The sequence below is a fragment of the Mirounga angustirostris genome, unplaced genomic scaffold, assembly GCF_029215605.1.
Source record: "Mirounga angustirostris isolate CCGP_5_RB_7025 unplaced genomic scaffold, mMirAng1.0.hap1 SCAF_16, whole genome shotgun sequence".
NCBI classification, from domain to species: Eukaryota; Metazoa; Chordata; class Mammalia; order Carnivora; family Phocidae; genus Mirounga; species Mirounga angustirostris.
This window is the reverse complement of record NW_026991724.1, coordinates 46230115-46249233: the sequence shown is the minus strand read 5'-3', so window position 1 is coordinate 46249233 and position 19119 is coordinate 46230115. Positions and strand designations below refer to the sequence as shown.

At 62.9% G+C, this 19119-nt stretch overlaps 2 protein-coding genes across 2 annotated transcripts in view; one reads left to right on the top strand and one right to left on the bottom strand.

Annotated features, from left to right (window-relative positions):
- The first annotated feature begins 896 nt into the window (after nucleotides 1-896).
- On the top strand, nucleotides 897-12867 carry CAPN12 (calpain 12). Its single transcript, XM_045891457.3, is given in 22 exon segments — nucleotides 897-2040; nucleotides 2319-2388; nucleotides 2539-2657; nucleotides 2843-2976; nucleotides 3873-4041; nucleotides 4607-4681; nucleotides 4771-4856; nucleotides 4927-5001; nucleotides 5631-5794; nucleotides 5889-6019; nucleotides 6021-6131; nucleotides 6387-6398; nucleotides 6577-6785; nucleotides 6885-6927; nucleotides 7007-7066; nucleotides 7569-7626; nucleotides 7984-8054; nucleotides 8155-8217; nucleotides 8852-8930; nucleotides 11579-11695; nucleotides 11792-11850; nucleotides 11945-12867. Coding segments are annotated over 22 exon segments (2169 nt in total). The 5' UTR covers nucleotides 897-1803; the 3' UTR covers nucleotides 11972-12867.
- ACTN4 (actinin alpha 4) overlaps nucleotides 12413-19119 on the bottom strand; it is a 70765-nt gene continuing 64058 nt past the window's right edge. The window contains exons 13-21 of the mRNA XM_045891453.3: nucleotides 18729-18837; nucleotides 18422-18562; nucleotides 18165-18347; nucleotides 17941-18075; nucleotides 16793-16972; nucleotides 15856-16002; nucleotides 14948-15028; nucleotides 13845-14003; nucleotides 12413-13729 (exon numbers count right to left, since the gene is read on the bottom strand). Coding sequence (XP_045747409.1) covers nucleotides 13571-13729; nucleotides 13845-14003; nucleotides 14948-15028; nucleotides 15856-16002; nucleotides 16793-16972; nucleotides 17941-18075; nucleotides 18165-18347; nucleotides 18422-18562; nucleotides 18729-18837 — 1294 coding nt within the window. The 3' untranslated portion in view covers nucleotides 12413-13570. The remainder of the gene's footprint in view (nucleotides 13730-13844; nucleotides 14004-14947; nucleotides 15029-15855; nucleotides 16003-16792; nucleotides 16973-17940; nucleotides 18076-18164; nucleotides 18348-18421; nucleotides 18563-18728; nucleotides 18838-19119) is intronic.

Sequence of the window (19119 nt, the reverse complement as noted above, 5' to 3'; positions counted from 1 at the left end):
CTCCCCCCTCTCCCCCTCCCCCTCCCCCTCCCCCTCCTCCTCCCCCTCTCCCTCTCCCACTGGCCCGCCTGGAAGCGAGCTCTCTCCGGAACCTAACCTCGCTGACACCGGGATCTGGAACTCTCCGGCTCCATCGGACGGAAACGTCTGCCTCCATCCATGGTACGTCCTACAGCAGCTAGAGCTGACTGAGGTCCCTCTCAAAGTTCACAGGAAAATGAGATATTTGTGAAGCACCAAGCATGGTGCCTGGTGCAAAGTGCCCCGTACATAGCAAGCATTTGCTGTTTATTATCTGTGTAACATCTGCTGTCCCCAGGAGTGGGGTTTTTCATTTTCATAATAGTGTTTTTATTTTAAGATTTATTTATTTGAGAGAGAGTGCGCAAGAGCGGAGGGGAGCAGGAGCCGGAGAGAAGTAGACTCCCTGCTGGGCCTGGAGCCCAATGTGGGGCTCGGTCCCATGACCCCGAGATCACCTCCTGAGCTGAAATCAAGTCTGCCGCTCAGCTGACTGAGCCACCCAGGGGCCCCTCATGCTAGTGTTTTAGCGAGATAGTTTTTTAAATGGCTCAGGCGCAGCCTTACTTGGTGAAGCAGGAACACTATCCTTTGCGGCTTAGGTGAGGAGGCAGGGGAGGCCCAGAGTAAATGGGCAGCTTGTTTTATAACCCCTTTTTGGTGACCACACAGCCGGGGGCTCAGACAATATCTCTTGGTCCATTTGGAGGGAAGGATGCCAGAGGACTAAAGGACATCTCTTGCCACAGAGGTGACAAGGTTCTGGTGCAGGGGACCCCCCCCCCCGGCAAGGATGGAAGTCTCCTGGGACCCAAACTGGTGAGTTTCTGGCCTCTCAGAACCGACTTCTATCATTTCTTCTGATGGCTCCCACTTCCTCTGGGGGAAACACTGCTCCCTTGGGCCCTGAGCTGCGTGGGGGTAGGGTCGGGGGTCACGGTCACTGGTGGGCCCGGCTCCCAACGCAGGGCAGGTGGGTGCAGAGTGGACCCTGCCCAGTCAGCAGGCTGAGGTCTGCCTTGTCGGGGAAGCGGGAGACAGGGTCCTGGTGGCTCAGGAGGAGTGAGCCAGACGGGCCCCAGGGGACCGGTGTGGGGGCCTGAGTAGCTACAGGGCACCCAGAAAAGGGTGCAGGGGGACGGACAGGGAGGCATGCATTAGACAGAAGGTGCAGGGCGAGACAGCCATGCAGAAAGAGCTAGAGAGAGAGGGATGGAGACAGAGAGACATAGAGCGACAAAACCCAAAACGCACCCGAGGAAGGCCAAAGGAGACAAGAGAGATGGACAGAGACAGAGACAGTGAGGCCGAGACCGGAAGAGAGACACGATGGGAAAGAGAGAAACTGGCAGACGGAGAGACAAGGAGAGATGGAGACACAGGGTAAATGTGCCGCCCTCCCCACCCCGCAGCACCCGCAAGCCCGACAGAGGGAGGGGCAGGGGCAAGATGGCAGAAACACACCCCCACACTGACCTGCTTCCAGGCGCCCTCACGGGGGCAGCCAGTCCTCCTCAGCTCTGCCCGCCTTCTATGCTGATGTTGGCCAAGCCCATTAAGCTGCTACCCTGGCCACAACTGAAGGCCCCACGCCCTGGGGAGGAAACCACCGAGAAGGCGTCCCTTGTCCCGTGGCACCCCAAACCATCAATTAGTATTAACAAGGGAAGGCTCCTCGCGGCCTAAAGGCCCCCATCGGGGCTCAGATGGAGGGGAAGCCCCACCCCCGTGAACCAGGAGGTTGAAGAGCCGGGGGCCAGCCTGTCAGCCCAGAGTGTCCCGATGGCGTGTGGTAGCAGGCGGGTCACCATCCAGCTGGTGGGAGAAGAGGCAGGGCCTGGAACCGGAGGCCCGAAGCCCTTTCGGGGCCAGAGATACGAGGCCATCCAAACAGCCTGCCTGGATGAGGGGATCCTGTTCCAAGACCCCTACTTCCCTGCTGGCCCTGATGCCCTTGGCTATGACGAGCTGGGGCCGAACTCTGAGAAGGCGAAAGGGGTGGAATGGATGAGACCCCATGTAATGTGTGGCTGGGGGCTGGGGGGGGGTGTCTGAGAGTGGAGGGGGCTGGGGGGGGCGCTGGGCTCCTCGGTCTGAGGGCAGAGGGGCTGGCAGTTCCGACTGCCGGGTCTGGGGAGGCCCAGATGCCTGCCCACAGGCTTTACAAGCCTCCCCCGGGTTGGAGGCGCTCATTACTCTAGAGCAGTGAGGGCAGGAGGGGACCCAGGCATCGGATGCCTCAGTCGCTCCTTCCCTCCCTTTCCTGGCTGAGGCCTGGAATCCCCCTTCCCCCCCAGGAGTTTTGCGCTGAGCCCCAGTTCATCTGTGAGGACATGAGCCGAACAGACGTGTGTCAGGGGCGCCTAGGTAAGACCACCGAACTCCTGGGCTCCCAGATCTGGCGGGCTGTGGCTGGGACCCTGCAGCTCGGCCCCTGGGTCCGCCCCGCAGTCTCCCCTCTCCCTACACCTCCGTCTCCCCCTTTCCATCCTCACCCCGTCCTCGCCTTTCCTCCAGGGAACTGCTGGTTTCTTGCGGCCGCTGCCTCCCTCACTCTGTATCCCCGACTCCTGTGCCGGGTGGTCCCCCCCGGACAGAGTTTCCAAGATGGCTACGCGGGTGTCTTCCACTTCCAGGTAAAACTCAGTTCCCTCGGTTTGTGCCTCAGTTTCCCTCATGGTGCCATGGATCTCATAGTGGACACGGTCGCCTTGGGGCTGTAATTCTCGGACTGGTACGCAGGGCTGGGGGGTCAGAGGATGGGGTCCAGGCACGGTTGGGGGTTGGAAGCCGAGCCTGGGCCCTGGCCTCCTCCCACCAGCTCTGGCAGTTTGGCCACTGGGTGGACGTCGTGGTGGACGACAGGCTGCCCGTGCGTGAGGGGAAGCTGATGTTCGTGCGCTCACGTCAGCGGAACGAGTTCTGGGCCCCGCTCCTGGAGAAGGCCTATGCCAAGTAAGGACCCCGGCACCCCCCCCACCAGCCAGCAAGGGAACCCCAGAGACCCCCAGCTTCTGGGATCCTCTAGACACCCTGCCAAGGGTCCCAAACCAAGTCACGGTGCCCAGGACCCTAATGTCACACCAACCCCTGAGGGCCTCCCTCCGAATCACAGATACCTCCCTCTATTGACATTTCACACAAAACATTCTTAGAGACCCACCAACACTCACAATCCCTAAGGGGCCTGAAATGTCCTCTCAGGCCCCGGAGCCACTAAATCTGAGATTTATCCCCTGGGGGAACCTGTAATCTCAGAAGATCTCTCCTGATCCATTGAGAAACCCAACGCGCCTCCCAAATTTTTAAAGATTTTTATTTATTTGAGAGAGAGCACAAGTGGTGGGGGGGAGGAGCGGGGAGCCCGATGCAGGGCTCGATCCCAGGACCCTGGGACCATGATCTGAGCCGAAGGCAGACGCGTGATGACTGAGCCACCCAGGCGCGCCGCACCTCCGAAATATTGAGTGTAATCCCGGGAGCCCTCGATCTTTGCTTTTCTCCATCCTGTGGCTCTGAAATCCCTGACAAGCCCCACAGAGATCACCCCCAGAGCAGACGTCTCCCGGAGACTCTGTTTCAAACCTAGCCCTGGGGATGCCCAGAATTCTGACCAAGCCTCTCCGATGACTGCCCCGCCCCCACCGAAGGCCACAGTCCTAGTGGCCCAGGGACCACAGGCCCGATTTCCAAGGGTTTCCAGAGTGAACCCCAGCCCACGTCAGTCTACAAATGTCAGGGATCGTCCCTGGGCCCCCCCACAGCCGGGGACCGAGGTCCCAGGTCCCAGAGGTGTGTGTGAGACGCTCGTCCATGCCTCAGACATGCCCACCGCACCCCTGCTCCCACAGGCTCCACAGCTCCTATGAGGTGATGAGAGGCGGCCACATGAATGAGGCTTTCGTGGACTTCACGGGTGGCGTGGGCGAGGTGCTCTACCTGAGGCAAGACCTCCCAGGCCTCTTCTCTGCCGTGCGCCATGCCCTGGCCAAGGAGTCCCTCGTGGGCGCCACCGCCCTGGTGAGAGAGTCCGACTGGCATGGAGACCCCCCACCAGGGCCAGAGCACAGTTGGGGCTGGAGCGGGGAGGCGGCCTGCATCCTCCTGTCTGTGTTCACTCACCCAGCAAACTCGAGCAAGTCAAAAGGCAATTTATTCGCTTTCATAACTATGCAAGCTTCAGGCACAGCTGAATCCAGGTGCTTAGTGGATGTGGAGAATGTGGTTTTCTTTTTCTTTTTTTTTTTAAGGATTTTATTTATTTATTTGACAGAGAGAGAGACAGGAGCGAGGGAACACAAGCAGGAGGAGTGGGAGAGGGAGAAACAGGCTTCCCGCAGAGCAGGGAGCCCGATGCGGGGCTTGATCCCAGGGTCCTGGGATCATGACCTGAGCTGAAAGCAGACGCCCAACGACTGAGCCACCCAGGCGCCCCTAGAATGTGGTTTCCTATTCCTAGTTCCGGGTTAGCTTCACTCCTGGGCAGGCATTCCCTTCATGGGCACAGGGTGGGGGGTGAGGGGCAGAGAGGAGCAGCCACCCGCTCGACCCCCACTGTGGCCTCACCGTCCCGTCCTCTGCCCAGAGTGATCGGGGCGAGCACCGCACAGAAGACGGGCTGGTGAAGGGACATGCGTACTCAGTCACGGGCACGTACAAGGTGGGTATCCCCCATGAGTGGGCTGCAGGGGTGTCGCGGCGCCCCTCCCCCCCCCCCCCCCCCCCCCCCACTGACCATGCCGCCCGCAGGTGACCCTGGGCTTCACCAAGGTGCGGCTGCTGAGGCTTCGGAACCCATGGGGCCGTGTGGAGTGGACCGGGGCCTGGAGCGACAGGTGGGATGGATCTGGGGGAGGTGGGGGCCTTGGACCCACCTGCCCAGCCCTCACACCCCGGTCTCCCTAGCTGCCCGCGCTGGGATGCGCTCCCTAAAGAGTGGCGGGATGCCCTGCTGGTGAAAAAGGAGGATGGCGAGTTCTGGTGAGTAGCCCAGGGTCCCAGCCCTGCCTCTGAGCTGGTGCCAGGCCAAAGGGGTGCAGGGAGGGGGTAAGGCCTGCCTGAAGGGACAGGGGACAAGTTCATAGCAAGAAACTATCCCTGGGGTGGTAACTTTGGGGTTGCATTCTATTTGGGGGAGTCAAGGAACAATTAGCAATATTAGGGGAACTGGGAGGCACAGTAATCTTCAGCGGGTTGAAGGGGGGTGGGTAATGGGTAATATTTAGGACAATTGTGGGAGGCCTGGTGACATCTGGGGCATTTCCTGCAGATTTGGTAATACTGAGGGCCTGAAGGATACTTGCTGACAACTGAAAGTCTGAAGGCCTTGATATTTGGGGGCTGAAGGCAATGTGACAGTTTGTGTGGGGGGGTGTGCATGGATCCCGGCTACTTGGGCATTTCTGGGCACTTGGAGAAATCTGGGGGGCTGGAGGGCTCCGCAATCTGGGGGTCATTTCCGGAGACGCGGCACTGTTTGGTGGACTGAGGGGCGCTTGGCGATGTTTATGGAATTTGGTGGGGCTTGTGATTTGGAGGCCATCCGGGGGTCCTGAGGTCTTTGGGAGACTGGGGCCCTGGGGGGGCTCTGACCACTGGCCCCTGCACAGGATGGAGCTGAAGGACTTCCTCCGCCACTTCAACACCGTCCAGATCTGCTCGCTGAGCCCTGAGGTGCTGGGCCCCAGCCCGGCTGGAGGCGGCTGGCACGTCCACACCTTCCAAGGCCGCTGGGTGCCCGGCTTCAGCTCCGGCGGGAGCCAGCCTGGCACTGGTGAGGCCTGGAGGGCGCCCCGAGGGGCAAGCGCTGGTGGGGGGGGGGCGGGGGGGCTGTGGCAGGCGGGGTAACCCCACTTCTTCTCTGCTAGAAACCTTCTGGACCAACCCCCAGTTCCGGCTGACGCTGCTGGAGCCTGAGGAGGAGGAGGAGGAGGACGAGGAGGAGGAGGAGGGGCCCTGGGGGGGCTGGGGGGCAGCAGGAGCGTGGGGCCCTGCGAGGGGGGGGGCGCATCCCCAAGTGCACTGTCCTTCTGTCACTCATCCAGCGCAACCGGCGGCGCCTGAGGGCCCAGGGCCTCACTTACCTCACCGTGGGCTTCCACGTGTTCCAGGTGGGACCCCGGGGGCCTAGCTGGAGCAGCGGGGAACAGGGAGCCACGGAGGGGCTGGGAAGGCCCAGGGGGTGGGGGTTAGAGACAGAGGAGGTCCTTGAGGGCACAGACCAGCAGGGGTCAGAGACAGGCCGGGGCTTAACGAGGGTGTTGGGGGGGTGGATGGGAAGAAAAGCGAAGGAGGTGCGGACGGGGCTCTGAAGGGCGGCCGCCGCCAGCGCGGGCCCCGACTCGCCTTGCTTTTCCTTCTTACAGATCCCAGAGGAGGTGGGTCTCAGCTGGGACCCCGGATCGCAGGGTCACTCGGGCGGGCCCGCCGCAGGGGCTCGGACAGGCTGCGGCGGGAGGGAGGCGGGAGGGAGGCGGGAGGGAGGGAGGCGGCGGGGGGCGAGGCGGGCGGGAGGCCGGGCGGCGAGCCGCGGAGCTCAGCCGCCCTGGCCCGCAGCTGCTGGGCCTGTGGGACTCCCCGCGCGGCCGCGAGCTCCTGCCGGGCCTGCTGCGCGCCGACCGCTCGCCCTTCTGCGCCCGCCGCGACGTGAGCCGCCGCTGCCGCCTGCGCCCCGGCCACTACCTGGTGGTGCCCAGCGCCGCCCGCGCCGGCGACGAGGCCGACTTCACGCTGCGCGTCTTCTCGGAGCGCCGCCACACAGTCGTGTGAGCCGGGGGCCCCCGCGCCCAGCCCTCGGGGTCCCCCGGCCGGCCAGAGCCCCGGGCCCCAGCCCGACTCGCCCGCTTCCCTTGTGTCCCTGGCAGGGAGGTCGATGACGTCATCAGCGCCGAGCTGCGCGCGCTCACGGTGCGAGGCCTGCGGAGGGGGGCGGGCGCAGCGGGGCTGGGGTCCTCTGGGCCGGCGCTGAGCTCCCCCCGCCCCACAGGTCCCCTACATCCCCCTGGAGCGGGGGCTGGAGCAGCTGTTTCAGGAGCTGGCAGGAGAGGTGAGGGGGCCCACCCCTCCCCTCCCCTGCCCTCCCCTCCCCTGGGACCCCTTCCTCATCCTGGGGGTCTCATTCTGCTTTAATTTCTCCCTGTGCTTCAAACTCCTGACTCTCTACTCTCAAAATGCTCACAGCTCATCCCTGCCTCAGGGCCTTTGCCCTGTCTGTACTTCTGCCTGGACGGCCTTCCCTCCCTTCTCCCCGCCTGTCCGGGCTAAGATCTTGTCTTTCTCTTCTGCCTTTCGCTGGAAGCCCTCCGGGATTCTCCCCCAGGCTGGTCAGCTGCATGCCGGCTGTGGCCTCCCACAGCCCAGAGCTTACCCCCACCCCCACTCCCAAGCCCTGTCGGCTCTGGGGACAGGTCTCTCTCTCCCCCTGGACCATGAGCTCTCGGTCTCTGCTGTGACCCCGGCACCGCCCAGCATGCTACTGGGGCCAGCCCCGAGCTGTGTTGAATGGCTGCCTGAGTGAACGGCCTCACACTGGCTCTCTCCTTGACCAGGAGGAAGCACTCAGTGCCTCTCAGCTCCAGACGTTATTAAGCATTGCCCTGGAGCCTGGTGAGTTGGGGACTGGGGTGGACCCCACGGAGCCCCCTAGGTGTGTTAGTCCATGATGCTGCCAGGAGTCAGGCCACGGGAGCCCTGGACTCAGCCTGACCGTGTCTTCCCACCTGTGGGTCCTGTGGCAGGACTCGTGGCCAAGGCCACGGCCACCCATAAGGCCCCCCCTTCCCCTAAGGGAGGCAGAGAGTGTAGCTGCCCTGAGGGGACTTTGGAACCCCCCTGCCTGGGTTCAGATCCCTGCTCTGCTAGTTACCAGCAGTCCCGTGGCTCCCTGTGCCTCAGTTCCTGCAGTGGGGATAGCCGGACTCCCTAGTACGCAGGAAGTACTAGGGGTTTTTTTGTTTCCTGTAGCCAGGGCCCATGCCCGGACCCCTGGAGAGATCGGGCTCAGGACCTGTGAGCAGCTGCTGCGCTGTTTTGGGGTACGTGAGGGGAGCAGTGCCTGGGTAGGGAGGGTGGGGATGTTGGGGCCTCTGGCCCCCTTCTGGGGATATGGATTTTAACCAGATGCCCCATCCCCAGAACGGACAGAGCTTCACCCTGCACCACTTCCAGCAGCTCTGGGGCCATCTCCTGGAGTGGCAGGTAAGGTTGGGGGTTTGGTGGGGCCACCTCCTCCCGGAGAGTGAGGCACTTTTACTGATCAGGACAGAGGTGCTCTGTGGGCTAGCAGGGCCCCAGGGGAGGAGAGCGTGAGCCACATCATACCTTGGAGGGACAACTGGAGGGATCTGGCTGGGATGTCCTTGCCCCATCTGGCTCCCTGTGGTCCCTCTAGGGGCATTAAATAGCTCAGGGATGGAAAGCACAGGTTCTGGTCCTGGCTTGAAGTCCCAGCTCCCGGTTCAGCCCCTTTCTAGCTGTGTGACCTCGGGCAAGTCACCTCCCCTCTGAGGGGCCTCTGCTAGTGGGAGGCATTAATTCCCACTGCTCTGGATCCCTGGGAGGAGGCAATGGTCCAAGGCCTCCCTGTACTTGCTATTGGCTGAGCCCTCCCGAAGGCCCTTGTGGGTAGCATATTGGCTTGTCCTCATAACCCTATTCTAGCTGTTACTGTTACTCCCATTTTACAGAGCGAGCGAGGTAAAGCTATTGCCCAGGGCACCAAGTCATGAAGAAAGGGAGCAGGGGTGGAAACCCAGGCTGACTGGCCCTCTTCAGGGTGCATGGGGGACCCCGGGGGGGGGGGGGTAGGACTGACCTCTACCTCCTGGCCCAGGCCACATTTGACAAGTTTGACAAGGATGCCTCTGGAACCATGAACTCCTACGAGCTGAGGCTGGCGCTGAATGCGGCAGGTATGTTGGGGAGTGGTCCCAGGGACGGGATCTGCTCCCCCTGCTACCCTCTGAACTCTCGCAGGCCTGGCTGGCTGCTCACCTGCCGCCCTCCACAAAGCCCACACCGTAGTTTGTTACTGGATACCCTTGGGAGAGGGAGCGGGGCCTCCTGGAGGGGGAAGATGGGGAGAGCCTGGGAGCTGGTATCTGAGAGGTCCCGGCCCCCCAGGCACTGTGGTAAAGTGGCCTGGGTTCCCATGAGCTTGGGTTAGAATCCTGCCTCTACTGACTTACTCCCTGGGAGATCCTGGGCAGGTGAGTCCACCTCCGTGAGCCTCAGTGTAAAATGGCTACCACCCAGGGTGGCTGGGAGGAGCCTTCGGAATGCAGCCCATGGGGCTCAGCGCTGGGGGGCACGCAGCTTCTGGTGACTGCATGCGGAGGGCCCGGGCAAAGGTTTCGGAAACCTGGGTTCTTCCAGAAAGAGGTAGAACAGCCCCACCCATCTGTGTAGCACAAAATCCTACCCAGGAGACAGAGCCAGGGAGCAAAGCTTTTCCTGGGCCCTGACCGAAGCAAGTGAAGTAAGTTCATGCACCAAGGGGCTGGGACCGGAGGGGGCTCCCAGATCCCCCACCCCCACCCCAGGGCTCCTCTGCCCCAGCCAAGCCGAGGGGGGGGGGAGCAGGTGGGAGGGTGTGCCAGGCCGTGACCCAGTTTGAGAGGCAGGGAGGCCCTGAGGGAGGAGCTCTAACATCCAGAGACATGCAAGCAAAGAGGCCAAGCCAGAGGGGGAGAGATGGAGTCAGAGGGTTGGGAGGTGTGGCACGGGGACAGAAGTGGAGTCCCAGGTGGACAGAAGCAGAGGAGAGAGCGCGAGGGCGGATGGAATGTTGGCACCACTTGTCAGGGTTCCTGGGCACCTGGTGCACGTTCTTGGTGTTATTCTAGTCACAAGACTGAGGAAGTGCTCTTGGGCAGGGCTTGTCACACTGGTGGTGCAGACAGACAAGTAGAACATCTGGGTCAGATGTCAGCTGGTGACACGCTATGGCGGGAAGAGGAAGCTGGTGTGTACATGGTGGGGGGGAATGTGTGGCTGGAGGCACAGCGGTCAGGGTAGGATCCAGGTGCCGTTTGAGCAGACCTGAAGGAAGGGGACTGAGCCTTGGGGACACAGTGGCAGGTGCAGTCTAGACAGAAGAAACAGCCAGTGCAAAGGCCCTGAGGTGAGATGCAGCATGGACCCTGCTGGAACAGCTTCAAGGGGCCAGTGCGGCTAGAGGATGGGGGTGGGGGTGGGGGTCAGAGATGAAAGATCCGTGGAGGGAGGCAGTAAAGCCCCATGAGGTCCAGCGTCAGGGTGCGTGGGGAGGCTGGAGCCGACAGCACGGGAGGTCACGCTGTGTACTGAGGGAGTACCGGGGAGCGGAGAGGCAGGAAGCAGGCTCCAGAGGGCCCTGGCAAGGGTGGGCAGATCAGGGTGGGGGAATCGGCAAGAAAAATGACCTACTGCCACTCAGCCGCGCTCTGAGGCACCCACGTTCCCCAAACACCAGCTCTGCTCCTGGCTGTGCCGGCTGATGCTGGGGACTCGGCAGTGGCCAGAAATCCTTCCCTTCCCTCCCCTCCCCTCCCACGGCTTCCGGGCCAGGGTCCGCCAGAGCCACCAAAGACAGTGACAGCTCCGAGGGATCAGGGTGGGGACGGGATAGGCACAGGGAGACACAGGAGGCGCTCCGGGCTGCAGGGGGTAAGAGCAGGGGGCTCGGAGAGGGCTTCCTGAAGGGGGCAGGGCGAAAGGAGTAGGAGAGTTCTGGGCTGAAGGAACATCACGTGCAAGGGAGGCAAGACAGAGCACAAGGTCCAAGTGCCGGGGGGGGAAGGAGGGGTAGATGAGGTGTGGTCTGCGCAGGCCACCAGGCAGCTGAGGACAGTGGGGGGCCCTGGGCAGGGGTAGCCAGGAACCAGGACCTAGTAAACCAGGTGAGGGATTTCCCGAATACCCAGGGGATCCTGGGCAGGACCCCCGCAGCAGGCGGCGCAGAGTGGTCAGAGGAAGCTGAATTTGAGGGGGCAGCTGAGGGCTTCCTGCCCCTCCTCTGGCCAGGGTCCCCTGGCACAGACTCGACAAAGATCAGAACCGGGGCACAGACGGGTTTCAGGAGGCGGCAGAAGCCCATGACATTGTCCGCAGAAGTTTATCTGGACACGTGGGGGAGGAGGAGCCAGGCTGCAACCTTAAGTCTCGGAGGATTACTGGACTCGAAGGAGGAGCCGTTGTTTTTGGCTTTTGAAAGCCTATTGCGATTTCTCGTCAGAGGTGATTTCTAATGTTTAGAAATCGTCTCTGATGTGAAGAAACGGACTCCATGTGGGACTGACAAAAACATCTGGCTGCACAGAAATTCCTCCAGTGTCCATTCGCAGAAACTGGCCAGAATTTAAAGTCCTAATAAAGCAGCCATATAGTCATTATGTGCCAGATGCCGTTCTAAGTTCTCTAACAGCTTCCCCCAACATTGTGGGGTCAGGGCTGTCACGTGAGAAAAGGAGCACAGAGGAGTGAAGGGAGCTGCCCCGGGCCCCACAGCTGGGGTCCGAGCGGTGGGAACAGCCCCCGCCCCCGGGGAGCCGGGCTGGGGCTCACGGGCACCCTGCCCTAGGCTTCCACCTGAACAACCAGCTGACCCAGGCCCTCACGAGCCGCTACCGGGACAGCCGTCTGCGGGTGGACTTCGAGCGCTTCGTGTCCTGTGCAGCCCAGCTCACCTGCATATTCCGTGAGTGGTGCCCTGGCACGGGGACCCTGGGGTGGGGGTGGGGGTGTCTCCCTCCTGCGAGCCGCACGGGGTGCTCAACCCGCCCGCTCTGCGCAGGCCACTGCAGCCAGCACCTGGAAGGAGGCGAGGGGGTCGTCTGCCTGACCCGCAGACAGGTGAGCCCGGGCTGGGGGTTGGGGGGCAGCTCAGGTGGCCAAGCAGGGGTCCCAGGAGACCCCTGCCTCAAGCCGGCCGTCTTCTCTCCCCCAGTGGATGGAGATGGCCACCTTCCTCTAGGATCTCTGCATGGAGCACCTGTGGCCGGAGGCAGAAGCATGCCAGGAGGCCTTTCTCCTCTCCCAGCCGGGACTGGGGTTTATTCCACGGCGGGGGGTCTGAGCACCAGCGCCCCCTCCGCCTCTCTGCCTGGCACGTGGGGCGCTGTCTGGTCCCAGCACTCAGCAGCGGGGTGAGGCCAGGCAGGTCCCTGCACACCTCCGTGCTTTGCCCTCCTCATGTGTAAGCAGGGACGGGCACGACACTGTTCTTGTGCAGGCCCCACGTGTCAGCACTGGGGACAGTGCTGGGCCTCGAGCCGGTCCCCAGCGGCACTCGTGTTTACACACTCACGGGGACAGGGGTCTCCCACGCCCAGCCTTGCTCTGGGAAGAGGTGCTCCCGTGGCTCTCCTAAGAGGCGGAGAATAGACAGGAGAGAGAGAGAACACGGTAGGAATCCTTCTTAAAAATATTACATGTTTTATTATCCTGTCCCCAGAAGGTGGTTTATCCAGAAACCGAGAAAAAAAAATAGAATAAACTCAAAAAGGGGGAGGAGGGGAAGGGAGCAAAACCCATCAACTAACAGGCAGCCAGGCCAGCAGCCCACCCTCCACCTCAGGAGGGTCCCCAGAGACCCATGCCCAACGACAGACAACAGAGAAAAATCAGTAAGGGGCTGGGGGGAGGGCAGCAAATCAGCTAGGTCTTCATTATGAGAGCAAGAGGCAGGGAGCATATGTTGCTAGGTGAATATATATTTATATAATAAATCCGTAAGTTAATAAAGTAAATAGTAATTCTCTGAAGGTTTTTAATTCCTTTTTTTATAGGTTTTTTTTTTTTGTGGATTTTTTTTGTTTTTGTTTTGTGGTTTTTTTTTTGTTTTTGTTTTTTTTGGTCCTTAGAAAATCTGAGAGATACACATGTCTGGGTAAAGCAAGATGGGGGGCTGGCTGGGGATGAGAGGCTGGTCTGCCCAATCCTACTCCTCTGTTGCAGAAAAGGGGGGTGCTGAGTTGCACCCCCTCATCTGGCAGTCGCAAGTGGGGGGAGAGGGAAGAAGGGAGGGGGTGGGGTCCTCTTTCCTGTCGGGCAGCTGTGTCGCCCTCTGCTGGGCCCAGGGCAGGCCCAGGCGGTTCCTGGACAAGGCACATAGGGCTTTGGCCTGGATGTGGGAGGCCTTGAAGGGACCTCGTGGGGGGCGGAGGAAGGGGGCGGGCAAAGGAGGGATGAGGTGGGGAGGGCATTCCTAGGACCTGGAGGTGACCTGTTTCGCTGTGGGAAGCCACTGTCCCCTCCGTATAGTTAAAAAACAAAACAACACATCATACATATTTACCAGACCAGAAGCGCTGACCCCGAGTGTCTCCCTCACCCCTATCCAGGGGGAGGGGGCCGACTGACGAAGAGAGAGGAGAGAGCCTGCCCCAGCCCCTCCCTGCCCACCCCACCCCCCAGAACAGACTGACAGAGGGCTTTGCATAGATACAGTCAGAGGAACAGGACCTGGGAGGCCCCCGCAGCGGGGAGAAGGGCAGAGGGCTCCCCCAGCCCCGCCTGGAGGCTGTGAGGAGGGGGCGTGCGGTCAAGCTTTCTCCGGAGGCGGGGAGGGGCCTCACAGGTCACTCTCGCCGTACAGGGCTGTCGAGAAGGACTTGTAGTCGAGGGCGCCGGGCACGGCGTCAGGGCCCTGGTAGGGCGCCATGCGAGCGATGCAGTACTCGGCCTGGTCCGGGGGCAGCTCTCTCCGCAGCTCCTCGGCCGTGATGAAGTTCTGGGGGCGGCAGGGTGGGACTCTGGGCCACCCCCACCCCCACCCGCCCAGTCCTGGCTGCAAGGGCTCCTCCATGTCGCCCCACCCCGGGATGCCTCTGAGGTACCCTGCTTACCTTGTCCCCTGCCAGGACCTTGAAGGAGGCGATGACCTGGTCGGCCGTGTCTGTGTCGGTGGTCTCCCTTGACATGAAGTCAATGAAGGCTTGGAAGGTCACGAGACCGCTGTGGTTGGGGTCAACCACGCTCATGATGCGGTTGAACTCGGCATCACCCTGTGGGGGGGAGGAGTGGGGGGGGGGGGACAGGCAGCATTTGAGCAGGGCAGGGTGGCCAGCCGGGCCTGGCCCGCGGAACGGAGCCAGGAGAGCGGGGCCCGGCCCCGGGGGAGCACACGCCTGCAGGGGTTTTGGCTTCCCCAGGCCAAGGGCCCCACTTGCCCTGATTGGGGATGTGCTCCCTCTGCTCCTCCCCGCCCCCGTTTCTGGGAAGTGGGGAGCTGGGGAATGGATCAGGCAGGTCTACCGTTCCTCAGCCCTAGGCTCACGACTTAGCTCTGGAGGGTGGGGAAGAAAGAAAGAGAGAAAGAGAAAGAGAAAGGGTAGGGAGCCAGAGGCCTGACCTCCTCTCTCGGGAGACTTCCAGGAAAGGAGGTGGGTGGCAGGGGGGTCATCGGAGAGACCCCTGCCCAGCAGAAGCAGCGCAGATGGAGGAGGAGGGGGCATGACTGCGCTGCTCTGCTGGGGGAGTAGCCCCGAGGAGGCGGGTGAGGAGGAGAGGGGAGGCTGCGCGGGGGCGGCGGGGGGGAAGGAGAGGCCCAGCAGCGAGGGGGAGGCAGAGGCTGCATACCAGGCTGTATCCTGTGGAGATAAGCAGAGCCCTGAAGTCATCCGAGTCCATGCTGCCTGTCTGCTTCTGCTCGAGGATGCAGGGACAGCAGAGGAGACCAGGCCCAGAGAAGGCAAGAGGGGCCGCCCCATGTGCACAGCAGGGAGACAGGACAGTGGCGGGAGCCGGGGAGACAGAGGCGGCCCCGGGAGACCAGGTAAGGGGGAAGGTGTCCAGAGAGACACGGGGCAGGGAGGAGGCAAGAGAGCCAGTGAAATGGCACACACGTGGCAAGGGGTGGGATGGCGAGAGGGAGGGGGACAGAGAGAAGGAGAGAGAGAAAGAAGAGCAGTTAATGCCACAGTCCGCTGGGGCCCAGGGGGGCGCATACCTGCCGGTCATTCTCCACGTCGTAGCCCAGGCTGATGAGGCAGGCCTTGAACTCCTCCGGCCCCAGCGCCCCGCCGTGGTCCTGCCGGGCGTCCGGAGGCAGGTGTGTGCGAGGGGCGGCGCGGAGACCAGGCCGGCGCGGAGACGTGGGGAGAGGGGCCGGGGTCACATGCAGAGGGCAGGGGGTGGGGAACACATCGGGGGGGAAACAGAGTTAGAGGTGACACAGACAAGGTGATGGCTAGGGACGATGAACAGGGCAAGGGGCATGGCGGCCTGGAGGGTGGTCAGAGGCCTGCCCAACGCCTCGGCCAGAGCAGGGCAGGCATCTCTCCTCGCCTCCAGGATTTGGGGTGAGAGAAGGTTACACTCCGTCCTATCTGGGACGGCAGGGTCCCTGCCTGACGGTGTGGAGCTGAGCGTGCACCCTCCCACCCACAGAGGGCAGGCAGATGGCGCACCGGGCCCAGCAGGGCGGGTGGGGACCGCAGCAAACTCAGGCGCTCAGGGCCTTCCTAAGGGGCCTGCCAGACCAGATCCGGCGTTCTGAATCTTTACAACGCTCCGTGTACGCATGGACCAGATGCACGGTCAGGTCGCAAATCTCGGGTGTGCTGGGACTTAGGCTGTCCCAGGGTCTCATCAGCAGGCTGGCGAGGACACATGGCCCCAGAGGCAGGACTTGGACCCCCCCCCCCGCCACTTTCTCCTCCTGAGGGAAAGTGCCCAGGCTGTGGGTCAAGGGATGCACCTCTGCACCTGCTTCAGTGGCTGGGGCCTTGCCAGCCCAGGGAGTGGTGGCCAATACTCAGCACTGTGAGGTGAACGGACAGATGCAAGGACAGAGGGGGCAGGATGGGATGGTGACAGTGGGGAAGGAAGACGCCAGGGGCAGAGGGAGCTGCTCACCTTGTCAAAGTGGTTGAAGGACGCCCGGAACTCCTGCATCTGCTCCTGGCTGATGCCCTTGGCATCGCGGGTGAGGATCTGGTTCTCGACCTCATTGATGGTGCGGGCGATGGTGGTGAGCAGCTGTTCCCAGCCCACGCGGATATGCTGGGGGCGGAGCAAGGGCATGAGCACGGGCCGGGGCGGTGCGGGGACCCCCGCTGCCGCCGCCACCCGGGGCTTGGAGTCCGGCTCTCCTCGCCCCGGCTGGGCATATGGCCTGGAGGTGGGCTAGCCCTGACTCTCTCCCAAACGCCGACCCAGCCCCACACGGGGACAGAGGCACGGCCCCTCCCCGCCGCCTCTGCCCAGCAGCGGGGTGACGTCACGTCTGTGTCTGCTCAGGGAAGCAGCTGAGGGCCGGCCCGGTCCATGTGCCGCACCCACACGGGAACCGCAGAAATATGGGGGCCACGTTGAAGCAGCTCTCGGGGTGGGGGGGCACGACCCGGGGTTCTCTGTGGTATCACCGCACTTGCAGGGCATCAAGCGTCACCATGGACAAGGTCAGGCTGCCCAAATGGTGACAACCAGCCCCGACACGTCAACCCGGCCACAGCAAGCGGGTGCCCGCGCTGATCTGTGTCCTCCGGCCAGGACGTCGCCACCGAGGCCACAGTGGGCAGGGGCCGCCCTCCCTCCCAGCTCTCCCACGAGTGTGTCCCAAGCCTGTGCTGTCTCGGTGATGGAAGAAATGGTGGGAAAACTGTGATGTTTTAAAAATGCGTACACACTTGATCTAGTCTTTTCGGTCAGAGGGACACAGAGGAGAGAGAAAGTGGCCGACGCCTTTTCTACCAAGCAAAACCTGTCTGGCCTGGAGAGGCCGGGCCTGTGCTGCCGCAGGGACCCTCCGGTGCGGGCAGGAGGGGAGGCCAGGGGCGCCAGGTGGCCCTACCTCCATGGTGTAGTTGGTGTGCTTGTTGTCGAAGATGAGGGCCTCCTGGATGAGCTGGTGCTGCTGCTCAAGCAGGTCGAGGTTCGGCTTATAGTCCACGATGCTGCGCTCGTACCGCTTCAGGTGGTTCAGCTGGTCCTCCAGGGTCCCGTTCATCTCGATGGAGATGCGCCCGATCTCCTGCATGGAAGGCAGGGGCTGCTGGCTGGGGAAGGCCTCTTGCTGGCGTCCCCCGCCCCCGCCCGGAAGCCTGCTGTTCGCGGACTGCCCCCTCCAGGCCCCCCTCCACTGTACAAGCTGCCGGGGGGGAGGGGGGTAGTGTCTAGGCTGAGGCCCCTGAGGCCTAACCTCAGTGCACACCCCGGACTCCCTGTGAGGCCCAGGACGGCCACAGGCCTGGAAACTGAGGCCCAAACACATCAATTCCTCACAGTGAGAGGCAGGGTCAGGGTCCAGACCCAGGCCCGGCTGGCTTCAGAATCTGTGCTCCTGAGCACGAGCACCCGAAGCGTGGGTTCCCAGGGTGACCGTGCAGCTCAGCCAGCCCAGAGCCCCAGCCCGGCCCCGGCTCGGTGCCTGGCACGTAGTGAGCACTCTGGGAGGTGCACCCAGGGCTGCAATCAGCATCCTTGCAAACTTTCCAGGGCTGGGTCCCCAGGCTCACTGGTGAGCCCGCTGGAAGGGTCTGCACTTGGGCCACCCTGGTCCCAGCAACACCAGGGCTTGCCATGGGGCTGCCATAGAGCGGTGCCCAAAGCATTTGCCGGGACAATGAAAAGACTGTTTCCATCCTCTTTTAGGGATGAGAAAACCCAGGAGCAGAAGTTAAACTGTACCTGATCTCCTGGTCAGCAGGCAGGGCAGAGCCGACACGCGAACCCTCTCCTACCTGACTCCTCCACCCTGCTGCCCTCTGGAGGGCGCTGCCGCTTCCAGCAACACAGTCACAGACCCTCCCACTCCCAGGGGGCGGCCGTCACTCCCAGGGGGCGGCCGTCGCTCCCAGAGTGGGGCCCCAGGCAGACCCAGCAGGGAGGACCGGGGACCCGGCGCAAGGGGCGGCCGGCCTCCCGCTCGCGGCGGCTCCTTCTCCACTCTGCCCTAAGAGACTCTCCTGGGCGCGGCCAGGCTGGGCAACGGGCCCTCACCTCCATCTTCGTCTGGATCCAGGGCCCCACGATGTTGGCCTGGCTGGCGAACTGGCGGCGGAGGCGCTCGTTGGACTGCTGCTTGCTCTGCTCCTCCAGGAGTGCGTGGTCCCGCTTGGGCACCAGCTGCTGCACCTGGAGGGGCGGGGGGGGAGCAACGGCGGTCAGGTGGTGGCCCCTCGCCCGGCCAGCCCGGCCCCGGCCCTGCCGCCAAGCCCGCCCACCTTCTCCCACTTGGAGTTGATGATCTGCGGGGTGACCGTGGTGTAAGGGTTGCTGCCCGACAGTTTGATGTGGTTGCTCTCGGCGATTCTCTGGGCCTCCTTGTGGATGGCCAGGATGGCCTCGCGCTCCCTGTCGGCGTCCGGCAGCGTCGACTTGAACTGGTCGTGGGCTGAAATCAGGCCCTGGAAGGAGGAGGTGGCATGAAGGGCAGCCCAGGCCCACAGAGGTCCCACAGGCGGCGCGGGTGGGGGCGGACCTCGATCTCCTCGATGGTGTGGACGATGAACATGTCCTGGAGGTCCTCCATGGCGCTCTCCATCCAGTTGTTGAAGGGCGCCGCCCGCTTGGCATACTCCAGGTGCAGCTGGTCGATGGTCTCCAGCTGCTTCTCCGTTTTCTGGTGCGTGTGGGCAGGGATGGGACCGAGCGGGGAGGTCAGTCGGCAAGCAGGTGGTTGGCGGTCCGGGGCTGGGTCGGGGGAAGCCGGGGGCTCCCGGTGTCACCCGCCCCCCACCGGCCCCCAGGGGCACAGGGCTCCGCGGGTGACGTCAACCCCCCCTCACCTCCAGAGCTTCCCTGCGACTCTGGGTCAGAGAGCCAAGGGCGTCCCACTGGTCGCAGATCTTCTGGCAGCGGGTGTTGACATTGTGCGAGTCATAGTAGTCCAGCTCACTGCAGGCGGGGCATGTGGCCATGAGACCCGGCAGCGGGGGGGCGGGCAGGCTGGGTCCCCCTGGCCCCTGGTGCCAGGTCACCAGTCCTCCATCACCACACCCCCAAACCCACGCCCTCCCCAAGGCAGGAGGAATGCAGACGGAGGGGTCACAGAGGGGCGGGGGGGGGGGGGGGTCCGTGCTGACTAGCTATGAGAATCGCTGTCATGACATGCGAACGCAGGGACCCCCCCAGTGCAGCCCCCAACCGTGCCTGTGTCTGGACTGCTTTTGTCACCCC